An 11,873-nucleotide genomic window follows, 5' to 3' on the forward strand; every position below is an offset into this window, starting at 1 on the left:
TTTAGGTATATGTCAACGTTCTCTCGTTTAACTCGCTCTGGTCACACTGTCCCAAGAAACGGAATGGAGCAATGGAGTCCAATTTATTTTTAGTTTTTCTATTGTCGTTTTCAATATACAAAAATGCAAGAGGTGGGCTTTTGTTAGTGTTACTTAATAAATTAGTGTTTTTTGTTGGAAGTGAATGTAGGCAACCGCGATTGCAAGGGGTTTTAAAGCCCCAACGAAGTGATTGAAAAGTGGCAGAGTGTTGTGAACGGCCCCGATTTGTTTTCGTATTCTGCAGCTCTTCTAAACTGTGCTGCGTATTTAGCAGGGCTCGAAGTGAAAAGGTGTTCTCGGGATGCTAATCGATGGAATCCCCATGTGGAGGAGCATATAGAACGCATTATGTAAACGGATGTCGTGGGCGTTCGAAGCATAAGTGCATTTTCCTAATGATTTACCCACGCACACCAAAGTTCCGTGTGTATACACAGAACTCGATGGGCGTCTTTGTGTGTGTGTGTGTTTGTGTGTGTGTGGTGGGGCCTTGCATGCCTGTATGCTTGTATGCTTAATGTGTTTTTGTTGTTTTTTTTTTAGCTGAAATCAGCGATCATTTGCGTGAGGACATTCAGGATATAGACATGGAGCCCTCCGCCCACGTCAACGGCAAAGAGTTTCCGGCTGTGCCACAGAACTCGGTGCAGACGCATCCCAGGTGATTAAATTTATATCCTTACATTTAGCTTCTAACCCTGCTTTTGGCCAAAAGTTGAAATATTGCTAACCTCTACATCCCCCCTTTCCCATGCTGCTTATCCTTGATTAGGAGACACATTAAGAGTAAGCGCCGCATGAAAAGAAGGTAACATAAACATAAACAAATTATAGAGACGCCACAGAAAATGTCAAAAAAAAAAAAACACTCGGTTTGCCGCACTCTGGGGAAAAAATTTAAAACCAACCAAATCTGACCGATCGTCCATCCAATATTTTGAGATTTGGGTGGAACCTCTGGATATGATGATCAATTGAATGGTCATAATTGTATTTGATAAACAAAAATGTCAAAACTATAATTTCAAACAATTAGGCTTTTGTTCTTGGTTTTATGATAGTAGGTTTTAAACAGTTTTAATATTTCGAGTTTTACCATGAAAACGATAAATAAATGGTCAGGTCATAGTTTATTTATAAAGGTATATTTATTTTTCCGAAAAGTTAAATACTTGTTAAGCAGTTGTAAAAGTATACTTTTCCCCTTACAAACAATATTAATATGAGATAAGGGTTCATTTACCACTAAATTTCATATTTTGTATAAAGTGGAATTTTATTCTGATCCTTTTTACTTAAATAATGTTTATACCGGTATAACCTGTTTTATTTTAACATAATGCAAGTAGTGTAAATATATTTTGTGTGTATAGAACTGCTATTTTCCCGAGTATATTACCTTAAGGTAATAAATTCAAGCCTTTCTTTTTTTTAATTTCTTAAAATCTTATTAAACCTTCGACTCTTTAAACAGATACAAGTGCTATTCCTGCGAGCCGCCTTGTCTGGATCCGTATGAGTTTTCCCACACCTGCCAGAATGCCATTCAGGTGAGTTATACTGTTTGAGAACCGCTGAATCTATAACTAAATCTCCCGTGTCATCCCGACAGTGCTGGAAATCACGGACCCGCGATGCCGATGGACAGGAACACGTGTCCCGCGGATGCAGCACCTCGCCGGACCAACTGCCTCTGATCTGCAGCCAGAACTCGCTCAAGCTCAATGGGCCCAGCAAGCGCAATACGGCCAAGTTCGTCAATGTGGCCTGCTGCGCCGGCGACTACTGCAACAGCGGAGAGTTCCCGGAACTGCTGCCCTTCGCCAGTAACGATGTGACGGTTATAACGGCGGATACCAGTAGCATCAGCAAGATGTCGGCCGCCATTCTGGGTCCTTTCCTGGTGATCACGCTGCTGGGAGCTGTGGCCATCTTCTTCATCCGTCGCAGTCATCGCAAACGCCTGGTTGCCTCGCGCACCAAACAGGATCCGGAGGCGTATCTGGTTAATGACGAGTTGCTGCGCGCCACCAGCGCCGGTGACAGCACGCTGCGGGAGTACCTACAGCACTCGGTGACCTCGGGATCGGGCAGCGGACTGCCCCTGCTGGTGCAGCGAACTCTGGCCAAACAGGTCACCCTGATCGAATGCATAGGGCGGGGCAAGTACGGCGAAGTGTGGCGCGGCCACTGGCACGGTGAGAGCATCGCCGTAAAGATATTCTTCAGTCGCGACGAGGAGTCCTGGAAGCGGGAGACGGAGATCTACAGGTGAGGGCTAATTAAACCATTTTCAAGCGTGTTGTCAAAACTGTTCAGTATCAGAGTATCTCAACGGGTTCCGCATAAAGAAGTCCTGACGGTGATAAGCCAAATTGTGTGGATTTAATTTTGTTTTTTTTTTGTGTATTAGCTCAAAATAGAGGATTTGATATAATATTACATTCCATATCAGCCATAAAAATAACAAAACACTTTAAGAAGAGATTAATTTGTCATTAGGTTAACAAAGTAAAGATGTTTTCGGGATAGGAAGCAATTCGAAAAAAGTTTGATTTATATTGCATCAATATTAGGATCAAAATAAAAAATAAAGGTAGTAGTTTTTTAAATTGTAGTGTTTAAATATATAAATAAAAAATCGTGCTTTACATACATCCAAAACTAGCCATCACTAACAATATCCCACTGTATTTTTTAGCACCGTTTTGCTCCGGCATGAAAACATTTTGGGCTTCATTGGCTCCGACATGACGTCGCGGAACTCGTGCACCCAACTTTGGCTGATGACGCACTACTACCCACTGGGCTCGCTCTTCGATCACCTGAACCGCAACGCTCTGAGCCACAACGACATGGTGTGGATTTGCCTGTCGATAGCCAATGGACTAGTGCACCTGCACACAGAGATATTCGGCAAGCAAGGGAAGCCAGCGATGGCTCACCGCGATTTGAAGTCAAAGAACATATTGGTCACCTCAAACGGGTCCTGCGTGATAGCCGACTTTGGACTGGCCGTCACCCATTCGCATGTCACAGGACAACTGGACCTAGGCAACAACCCCAAGGTGGGCACCAAGCGCTACATGGCTCCAGAGGTTCTGGATGAGAGGTAGGTGTTCGTTCAATGCCAGTATGCCGATTGAGATTGTGGTGTAAAAGAATGCTATTTCCCCGCAGCATTGATTTGGAATGCTTCGAGGCACTGCGCCGCACCGATATTTATGCTTTTGGACTGGTTCTGTGGGAGGTTTGTCGACGCACCATTTCGTGCGGCATCGCCGAGGAGTACAAGGTTCCCTTCTACGACGTGGTGCCCATGGATCCCAGCTTTGAGGACATGCGCAAGGTGGTCTGCATCGACAACTACAGGCCCTCCATCCCCAATCGCTGGAGCTCAGATTCGGTAAGTCGATCTCGGAGTTAAGCGTGAAAACTTCAAATCTAATCCTGTATCCTGTCTGTCTGCAGTTACTGGCTGGCATGTCCAAGCTCATGAAGGAGTGCTGGCACCAAAACCCCAACGTGCGCTTGCCAGCGTTGCGCATCAAAAAGACTATACATAAGCTAGCTTCCGCTGACGAGAAGATACGCCTGGACTTTGACGAGGTCTGCGTTTAGTGGTTGTAGTCGAGCCTTAGCTGTAAGCTTTGATATAGTTTACCATCTAGCTAGCTTAAGATTCATTCATTGACATTTTCCCTTTGCATTTTCACACTATTAGTTCGTACATGTAATATTCAGAGTTAAGCCAAAATCCCACGAGTTGAATGAAGAACTAAGCCAAGTACAAGACCCTTGAAAGCTTATAACTAGAAGACTAACACATATTTGCAATGCAAATGTTGCATTACTTGGATCGACCTTATCGTTTCCGTTTCACCGTGAAGTGAAGCTTGACTTTGGTGCCTTTGAAATTGCCTTAAGTTAAAGTTAGCATCGACTTGATATATTCTTGGGATATCATCCTGTATAGTTATCATCTCACTATTTACCATTGTTCATCGTTCATCAAGTGCCATTTGCAATTGAGAATTGTAAACGCGTTAACTGTAAGCTCACTCTTTGAACTCTACACTAAATTCCTGACTCTAGAACTTGTCCAAGCTATGATAGATCCATAAGCCACACCACCCACTGACTTGCTGTCCTAGTTAGTTAAGCCTTTAGCACTTAGTTCCCCACGCATAGAAGCATACACACCTACTTGTATATTGTACAAATTGCAAGCTATTTAAGTTTTGTATAGTTTAAACGAAATAAAATACACGAATAAGTAAGTAAGCAACAAGAACCCGGTTTATTGATTGATGTTCGTCAATTGTCCGCCGTTAGCAGTCGGAAGCTGTCGTCGTTGTCCTCGTCCAGGAAAAGCAGCCGGAAAATGTCGTTAAAGAAGTCGGGATAGTAGTCGCAGGCCCGTTTGCAGTCCGGAGTCCAGTTGATCTCCAGCAACTGCGGCTCCATCACCTTCTCGCCATCATCTTTCCACCGGAGCATGATGTCAGCAGCGTACAGCGCCCGGGATTGGGCACAGGGTGCCAGTCCGCAGGGCGGATCTGCTTGTCTGGCGCACTGCAGCACCTCCCGCAGCATGTGGCAGATCTGCTGCTCCAGGGTCGACCATTCGCTCTCCGGATACTGCTCCTGCCAGAGGGCCAAGAAGTCGTCGCACTTGACGTGGTGCAGCTGCGCCTCCTCCTGGTAGTTCATCACCGTGTAGTGCTTTTCGTAGTCGTCGAAGTGATCCAGCGAGAAAGGATGGTTGGCGAAGCGCAGGAAGAACTTGCGGTGCACATAGGCCTTTAGGGGCTTAACGCTCTTCAGGAGTATCACATAGCGAATATCGAACTTCACGCTTCCCTCCACTTCATCTCGTCTGAAGAGAACCGGTCGCTCAATGTACTTCTGGGCAATCTTTGGTCCGGTGGCCGGCAAACGCACAATCTGCTTGATGTTGTCCGTGATGTGGGTGTCCAGGCCACGGGCCAGGTTCCAGGGCTTGACGATCCAGTGGTTGTCCAGGCCCCTGGCCGCCCTCGTTTGGTAATACGCTGCGAACTCCTTGAGTTCCGTGGACAAGTTGTAGGTGGTGGGGAGCCAGCTGGGGTAAGTTTCCAGCGTATGGCCATTGTGGTGCTCCTTGGCCGCCCGACGGCCCACAATGCTGAGCAAATCCTTGATGGTAATCACGTACTCGAACGGAAACTGGTTGATGAACTTGCCCGGCGACTGGTCGGCGAACTCCTCGAAGTTCTTGAAGTGGTGCGTAAGCCACAGGACGTCCGCCTCGTCTTCGTTGTCAACCAGTACAAACTCGGGCGAAGTGAGATGCTGACGCACCACTTCATACTGGGCATACACCTTCAGGGGATCGCAACGTGTCCTAGCGGACAGGGGATCGGTGTTATCTTTGGGATACGTCTCTGGGGTGTGACCGCTGGTGAAGTAATCCGCCCGCGGCTCCACCTGCAGGAAACTCTCGGCAGTGAGGTCGGCATCGCGCCAGGGCAGAAGAAGGGCAGCCCGCTGCGGCGCCTCCTTGGCCACGTACTCCACCATATCGCGGGTGACCTGATCTCCGGGCTCGCAGTTCCGGACGGGAAAGAGCACACTGTACGTGGTCTGGGTGTTCAGGTAGAGCAGCGGCACCAGCCGGAAGTTCGGATCGTCCGAGTGGTTCACCGCCGACCCGACCTCGTCCATCACGTACCAGATGGGCTGGCGCTCCTCATCCGACAGGCCCTCGCTGCCGATGGAGTAGGCTTGGCAGTACTTCCACAGGCGGCGCAGTATCTTGTCGACCCGATCCTCCAGCTCCAGATCCACGCCGGTGATGGCCGACATGCGGTCCGCCAGCTGCTGGTGCTGCTCCAACTGCTGCCGAGCGCTGTTCAGCCGGAAGGTCCAGGCATGATCGACCAAGTAGATGGCCCGCGGGTCATCCGCTTTTATTCCCTGCTCGCGGGCCACTCCCAATGCAAACACCGGGTTGGGACTGTCGTCGTCCTCGGCGGGATTCTGCTCCTCATCGTCGTCGTAGTCGATTAGCATCAACTGTAGCGCCTCGCCGGCATCAAAGGTTTCTGTGGCCAGTTTCCGGTAAAGGGCTGGCCAAAAGTGCACCGGAATCCCCGAGGACTCCAGCTGCGTCTTGTGCAACGCCACAAATTCGTTGAACTTGTTTATGCCGTCCATGTGCAAGCGCCAATTAGGTTATCAATTAATAAATTAAAATATTCTCGAAGCACGTCCCCTGTTAGAGTGACCATATGCGCAGGAGGTCCACTGATGCGATTCTAATTCTATCGGGCCTCCAGCTGAGAATGACTATTTTTAGTTTTTATTTTTGCTCTTATCTAAAGTTAGTGTGCCTTTATAATTTCATTTGTTATAAATTATTGGTTATATTATTATAAGCATATTAGTTTTGTAACGATTTTTATATATTATTATACATAACTATATGGGACACCAATAAGTCCCATATAGTTAAGCAATTTTGGCATTTATTTTATATTATTAGTATGCCCTATTTCTGTTTGATTATAATTATACAGTTATTAAAATTTGTAAATTGCTATCTAGTGCCCTCTTTCCTGGTGGATAAATCTCTGTGGAAACAGGCTATAAAGGAAAATAGGTCGTTCGTAATGAGCCCTTTTTCGTATCCCAGAACACCGCCTCTGGCCTAACCTAATCGTTAGCCAACACTGTCGGCGAACAGCTGACCAGCTGATGGTGTGACCGCATTCCGCTTGTTTTGGCCATGCGCCTGTGTTTGTTAGTACCTCTTCCTACCAGATTAGCAACAACAATAAGTATTTCACCATTAGAATAGATAACATGTAATAGCGACGCCCGAACCCCCCAATCAGACCAATCCAAAACACTTTCCGTGCGCGGCGTACGCAGAAGTTCAAAGTCATCACAACTCGGCAGTACTAAGGGGTACAAATTAGATTTTACTTTCGTGTCAACACTCATGAAACTCTCGGCTTTCGACGGGTACGCAAGTAGCGCGCAAATGGTGACGGAATTTGGTTGTTAGGAGCCCCCGCACCGCACACTCTGTCTAAAAATTCAGAATTGAGAATCCGGACCGTGAGCACAATGAGCGAACCGCTGGCATTGGCAAGCGGCGGCGTGGTGGATCCACCGACCCCTTCCACTTCCGCCTCTGTTTCGAACCTGCCCACAGCCACAGTTGCGCAGGGATCGGGATCCAACCGGGGCATGGACCTAGAGGTAAGCAATGGGTCCAGGTCCACGTCCACGTCCACGTCCAGTTCCCCATCGTAGTCGGCTCTGGCTGGTGAAATAACGGAATAAATCACTCTCGAAAAATTCATTCCGAATTCTTTTGCCCATTTTGCACGAACAACAACTGCGCAATTAACTCACTGCCGCTGGTTAAGTAATTTTCGGGGACGGAGCACCTGGCATGGACCGTCCAACCAGCGGCTAGAGGTGCCCAACGAACTCACAACGCACACACACACACTCACACTCTCACACTGGCCCCTGCCCAAATTAACTTGTGACTTTTACCTTTCACCTGCAGGATCCCAAAAACAAAGGATTCTTTCTCTGGCAATGGTTTTGTAACTGGACATCCAGCTCACCGACCATGCTGCGCGCCGTAGAGAAGAAGATACTGTCGTACGTGAAGCTGCCCTACCGGGGCTTCTTCGTGGACATCGGGCCGGCGGTGGGCGAGGCGGACAAGATCTGGACCATCAGCATGAACACTGAGTCGAAGGAGGTGCCTCTGGTGCTGCTCCACGGCCTGGGATCGGGCATTGCCTTGTGGGTGATGAACCTGGATGCCTTTGCCAAGAGTCGACCCGTGTACGCCATGGACATCCTCGGATTCGGACGCAGCTCGCGTCCGCAGTTCGCCAAGGATGCTCTGGTGTGCGAGAAGCAGTTCGTCAAGTCGGTGGAGGAGTGGCGCCGCGAAATGAACATCAACGACATGATTCTGCTCGGCCACTCGATGGGCGGCTTCATTGCCTCCAGCTACGCCCTTACCTACCCGGAGCGGGTCAAGCACTTGATTCTGGCCGATCCCTGGGGCTTCCCCGAGAAGCCCGCGGAGTCGGCCAACGGCAAACAAATGCCGCTCTGGGTGCGGGCCATAGCTAGAATCCTTACGCCGCTCAATCCGCTGTGGGCCTTGCGCGCCGCCGGCCCCTTTGGCCAGTGGGTGGTGCAGAAGACGCGGCCGGACATCATGCGCAAGTTCCAGAGCACCATTGACGATGACATCAACCTGCTGCCGCAGTACATCCACCAGTGCAATGCCCAGAACCCGAGCGGCGAGTCTGCTTTCCACACAATGATGCAGTCCTTCGGCTGGGCCAAGCACCCGATGATCCATCGCATTAAGGACGTGCGCAGCGACATACCCATCACATTTATCTACGGCTCCCGCTCGTGGATCGACTCCTCCTCCGGCGAGAAGATCAAGTCACAGCGCGGCAGCAACATGGTGGACATCAAAATCGTGACGGGAGCTGGCCACCATGTGTACGCCGACAAGGCGGACGTCTTCAACCGATACGTGAATGAGACCTGTGATATGTACAAGGTGGCCGGCAAGCTAATCACGCCGCTGCAGCTAATCCGCGAGTCCACGGAGTCCGACGAGGAGCGCGAACCCAGCCTGAGCACAGCGAAGACGGTGGAGGTCCAGCCGGAGGTTCAGCCGCTGCCCGAATCCATCACCACGGCAGACGCTTCCGACGAACTGGCGGCCAATGTCAAGCCGAAGTGAGCAGGAGCACAAGGGTTTAGTGGAGAAGGCAATCAGAGCTCGCCTGCCAGCCTGTATCTATTAGCTTAGTGTCTTTGCCTAGTATTAAAAGGTCTTCTTATTTACTCAGCCGCTATTTTTACTCTCTACCGTACAGTCCCACTTGGCTAACTGAAACAAAGCTCTAAACGGCCCATTCTTATTTATATTTTTGGAGATTTCAAGTTATACAAATACTGTTAACTAATAAGCTTAAATATACTTGTTATGAAAGCAACTCGAGTGTATGTTTAATCAAATTTAAGGGTAATTTTCATTCGTTGTCTGAATTGAAACAACAGAACTAATTTAGTATACTTACATATTTTAAGCTTATAGAAAAGTGTAGGCTATAAACAAGTTAAAATAATTAAGTTTATGGATTGTTCTCGCAACTAAGTACCTCGTAAGCGGTTAACGTTCACTTGTGCTGAGTCAATCGGGGTGCAAAGGTCACATCGCGGGCACTGTCACCGCGCATGGAGCTCCATTGATAAGTTGCTCAGCCAAGGGGGCATTCCGAGTCCCGCCAAAAAGTTCTCTACGAATTCCTCTCAAACATGCGTCAGACTTGACATCGACCAGGAAGAGCCCACACGCGCCGGTTGTTTTCGATTCTTTCGATTTAGGTCCTAAGGCTATCTCGAGGTAATTGTTAGCTGATAGGCCGGCAAAAACAATGGAATTATGTAGGTGAAGACGGGAGCGGTTCTATGTAGCTTGGGGCTGGAAATCTTTGCACTTGATTTAATCAATAGATGATTCATGGAATACAACGAAATGGTTTTAAAACAGTTTGGCCTGATATAACTTTTTTTTTTCTTCAATATCTAAACGATTGTGTATACATTAAAATGAGTTTTGAGTTTGGTTTTTTCACCAAAGAAAATGTAAATAAAAGTCTCAACTTTGTAGAGCTGTGTTAATTAAATGACAACAGAGGAAGCCGTTGATCTCCCGAGATTTGTTATCAACTGACTGCTCCAAGCTTCGCTCTGTTGGAGCACGCAAAAATACAATTATACAATTTAATTGAGTGAAATAAGTTCCACAGACAAACATACACACTCGTTTTCATTCAGCCCCGCCACTGATCATGACACATGCAATCTACACATTAATATATATATAGTATATCGCTCGGACCTTATCAAAACAATGGACAAGCAAAATACATACAGCTGATAAGTAATCAAAAAGTTGGCATAAACAACTCGCAGTCAAACAAAGAAACGCTAATCTAATACATATTTATTCCGTAGGTTCTTCGGAGAAAGTTCCAATTGGATCGATAGTGTTTACAATACGAGTTTTAAGTATATTTCTCTTTGTTCGATTACTTGGCATCGGCGAAGCCCACACGATCGTTGCCCATGTCGAACTCGGTGTAGTACTTGCCAATGAAAACATCGCCCAGGATCCACAGAGGTCCGTTTGGCGGGGGTATGTCCATGCCCATAAAGCCGGACAGGCAAATGGTCTTCCCCATTTGGGCCACCCGGAGAATGTAGTCCTTGCCCTCCAGCTCGAAGGTCTTGCCGCCCAACACAAACTTGATTATCGGTAGACTGGGGATCAGGTCGCAGGAAACAATGTACTGCAAGGGAAGATCGGGAGATTGGTAACTTTCGAGAGATACCCTGGATTCAAATGGTGCCTCACCTGTCCACCAATGATGGGAGTGCCGCCGATCTTCTGGTTTATCGAGGTGGCCTCCTCCAGGGGCGCAGCGATCAGCGAGGTACCCGTATCGGCAATCACCTGGCAACCGCCCTTGCACAGCTGCAGGTCGCCAATGGAGGCCGAATCCATCTTGATCTGCCAGTAGGCCTTGCGGGTAACAGGCAGATAGGTAAATTCGCCAGTGTAGTGGTTGGCATCGGAGCCGCCGAAGATGATCTCACCGCCCTCGGGCGAGGCGGGATCGCGGTTGAGGTAGAACGAGAAAACCGGTGCGGAAATCAGGCCCTGCTCGTACATGGCGTAGAACGGCGGCTTCACCTTGTCCACGGAAATGGAGCTGTAGCCCAGGCCCAGGATACCATCAAACTTGGCGGCCACGAAGACGAGTCCGGGCTCACTCAGTGCCTCGGCAAAGGTCTGGTTCTTGATGTCCAGGCCGGCAATTGAAACCGTATCCGTGGACAGATAGCCGGACAGGCTGCCCGAACCGTAGTGGATGGCGAACTCGGTGCCGTCCTTGGAGTACGTCTTCGACTTGGTGGCATCGTACTTGTTGTGCATCAAGCAGGCGATGTTGGTCAGGTGACACTTCTTGGAGGGCACCCACAGGTTCGAGGAGCCGGTGTCGAAAACCACACGGAAGTTCTGCGGCGGCGAGCCGATGGCGATGGGTCCGTAGTACTGGGCGTCCATGTAGTTGGACAACGGTTCCGGAACATCGCCTCCGCCGTATTTAATGCGCAGTTGCTGCAGTTCTGTGCCCACGTCGGCGAAATGGCGTCGGGCCGACTGGAATTTCTTGAGCGGCACACGCAAAAGTCCGGGTCTTGGTTGCGGATTCGAGTGGGCCACGACCACGGCCAGGAAGGCGACCAGCAGCAGGGGAACCTTCTGCATTTCGTTAGTAAATTGTATCACTTGAGTGACGGCTAAAACTGCAATGATCCGTTCGCTGCAGTTAATTAAATATTGCGGGACAGCGAAAATGATTCAGCACAGATAAGGTACTAAATTTGACCTGGCGCGAAGTGTTGATTAAAAAGTACCGCAAACAATCGTTATTTGAGACTTTTATATACGGTGCAAATATAATTATTTTTAATGGAATTAATTTATTTATACATATATTTATTAATTCAATTTGGGTTAATGTCCGTTTGGCTCAAAGGCCAAAATTGTTTTTGGGTCCCGATAACAAATAGAAATGGTCAAAGCCAAATTTCAATTGTTTTCCTTTTTTTGCAGATATCTCCGATAACATTTATTTAGGATTTAAAAAACAAAAATAAATAAACGAATATATTTTTAGGTACATGTTTGTCCGACATGTGATTGGCATTAACAGCTGATC

The 11,873-nt window shown here is 48.1% G+C and overlaps 4 protein-coding genes across 7 annotated transcripts; 2 read left to right on the plus strand and 2 right to left on the minus strand.

The window, feature by feature from the left end:
* The first annotated feature begins 27 nt into the window (after nt 1-27).
* LOC108149608 (activin receptor type-1) lies at nt 28-4,333 on the plus strand. 2 transcript variants are annotated; one of them, XM_017277308.2, is made up of 8 exons: nt 28-132; nt 586-703; nt 815-850; nt 1,517-1,592; nt 1,655-2,313; nt 2,744-3,154; nt 3,223-3,448; nt 3,514-4,333. In XM_017277308.2, the coding sequence occupies exons 1-8, from the start codon at nt 72-74 to the stop codon at nt 3,661-3,663; spliced, it is 1,737 nt and encodes a 578-aa protein (XP_017132797.1). In that variant the 5' UTR covers nt 28-71; the 3' UTR covers nt 3,664-4,333. The 2 variants fall into 2 exon arrangements, with proteins under 2 accessions (XP_017132797.1, XP_017132798.1); XM_017277309.2 differs by lacking the exon at nt 815-850.
* Nucleotides 4,320-6,324, minus strand: LOC108149607 (tubulin--tyrosine ligase-like protein 12). The gene has a single exon (XM_017277306.2). It carries the CDS (start codon nt 6,238-6,240, stop codon nt 4,360-4,362), a length of 1,881 nt encoding a protein of 626 aa, XP_017132795.1. The 5' UTR covers nt 6,241-6,324; the 3' UTR covers nt 4,320-4,359.
* Nucleotides 6,325-6,844: 520 nt separating this feature from the next.
* On the plus strand, nt 6,845-9,077 carry LOC108149641 ((Lyso)-N-acylphosphatidylethanolamine lipase). Of its 3 annotated transcripts, none has more exons than XM_017277376.2 (2): nt 6,845-7,290; nt 7,607-9,077. In XM_017277376.2, exons 1-2 carry the CDS (start codon nt 7,156-7,158, stop codon nt 8,819-8,821), a joined length of 1,350 nt encoding a protein of 449 aa, XP_017132865.1. In that variant the 5' UTR covers nt 6,845-7,155; the 3' UTR covers nt 8,822-9,077. The 3 variants fall into 3 exon arrangements, with proteins under 3 accessions (XP_017132865.1, XP_017132867.1, XP_017132866.1); XM_017277378.2 differs by having other exon boundaries at nt 6,846-6,993; XM_017277377.2 differs by lacking the exon at nt 6,845-7,290 and adding an exon at nt 7,381-7,512.
* Nucleotides 9,078-10,075: 998 nt separating this feature from the next.
* Nucleotides 10,076-11,508, minus strand: LOC108149643 (lysosomal aspartic protease). The gene is made up of 2 exons (XM_017277379.2): nt 10,502-11,508; nt 10,076-10,436 (listed from the first exon to the last, which is right to left on the minus strand). The coding sequence occupies exons 1-2, from the start codon at nt 11,417-11,419 to the stop codon at nt 10,176-10,178; spliced, it is 1,179 nt and encodes a 392-aa protein (XP_017132868.2). The 5' UTR covers nt 11,420-11,508; the 3' UTR covers nt 10,076-10,175.
* Between the last annotated feature and the right edge of the window lie 365 nt (nt 11,509-11,873).

This window comes from Drosophila elegans, unplaced genomic scaffold (genome assembly GCF_018152505.1).
Source record: "Drosophila elegans isolate 14027-0461.03 unplaced genomic scaffold, ASM1815250v1 contig_133, whole genome shotgun sequence".
Lineage (NCBI taxonomy): Eukaryota > Metazoa > Arthropoda > Insecta > Diptera > Drosophilidae > Drosophila > Drosophila elegans.

Bases quoted from the DNA above. Each gene is read 5' to 3' on its own strand.
- LOC108149607 (XM_017277306.2), bottom strand. From the start codon at position 6,240: ATGGACGGCATAAACAAGTTCAACGAATTTGTGGCGTTGCACAAGACG.
- LOC108149643 (XM_017277379.2), bottom strand. From the start codon at position 11,419: ATGCAGAAGGTTCCCCTGCTGCTGGTCGCCTTCCTGGCCGTGGTCGTG. The intron at 10,437-10,501 runs GTGAGGCACCAT...CTTCCCTTGCAG, and splicing joins CTCCCATCATTGGTGGACAG to TACATTGTTTCCTGCGACCT.
- LOC108149641 (XM_017277376.2), top strand. From the start codon at position 7,156: ATGAGCGAACCGCTGGCATTGGCAAGCGGCGGCGTGGTGGATCCACCG. The intron at 7,291-7,606 runs GTAAGCAATGGG...TTTCACCTGCAG, and splicing joins ACCGGGGCATGGACCTAGAG to GATCCCAAAAACAAAGGATT.
- LOC108149608 (XM_017277308.2), top strand. From the start codon at position 72: ATGGAGTCCAATTTATTTTTAGTTTTTCTATTGTCGTTTTCAATATAC. The intron at 851-1,516 runs GTAACATAAACA...CTCTTTAAACAG, and splicing joins AAGCGCCGCATGAAAAGAAG to ATACAAGTGCTATTCCTGCG. The intron at 2,314-2,743 runs GTGAGGGCTAAT...TGTATTTTTTAG, and splicing joins CGGGAGACGGAGATCTACAG to CACCGTTTTGCTCCGGCATG.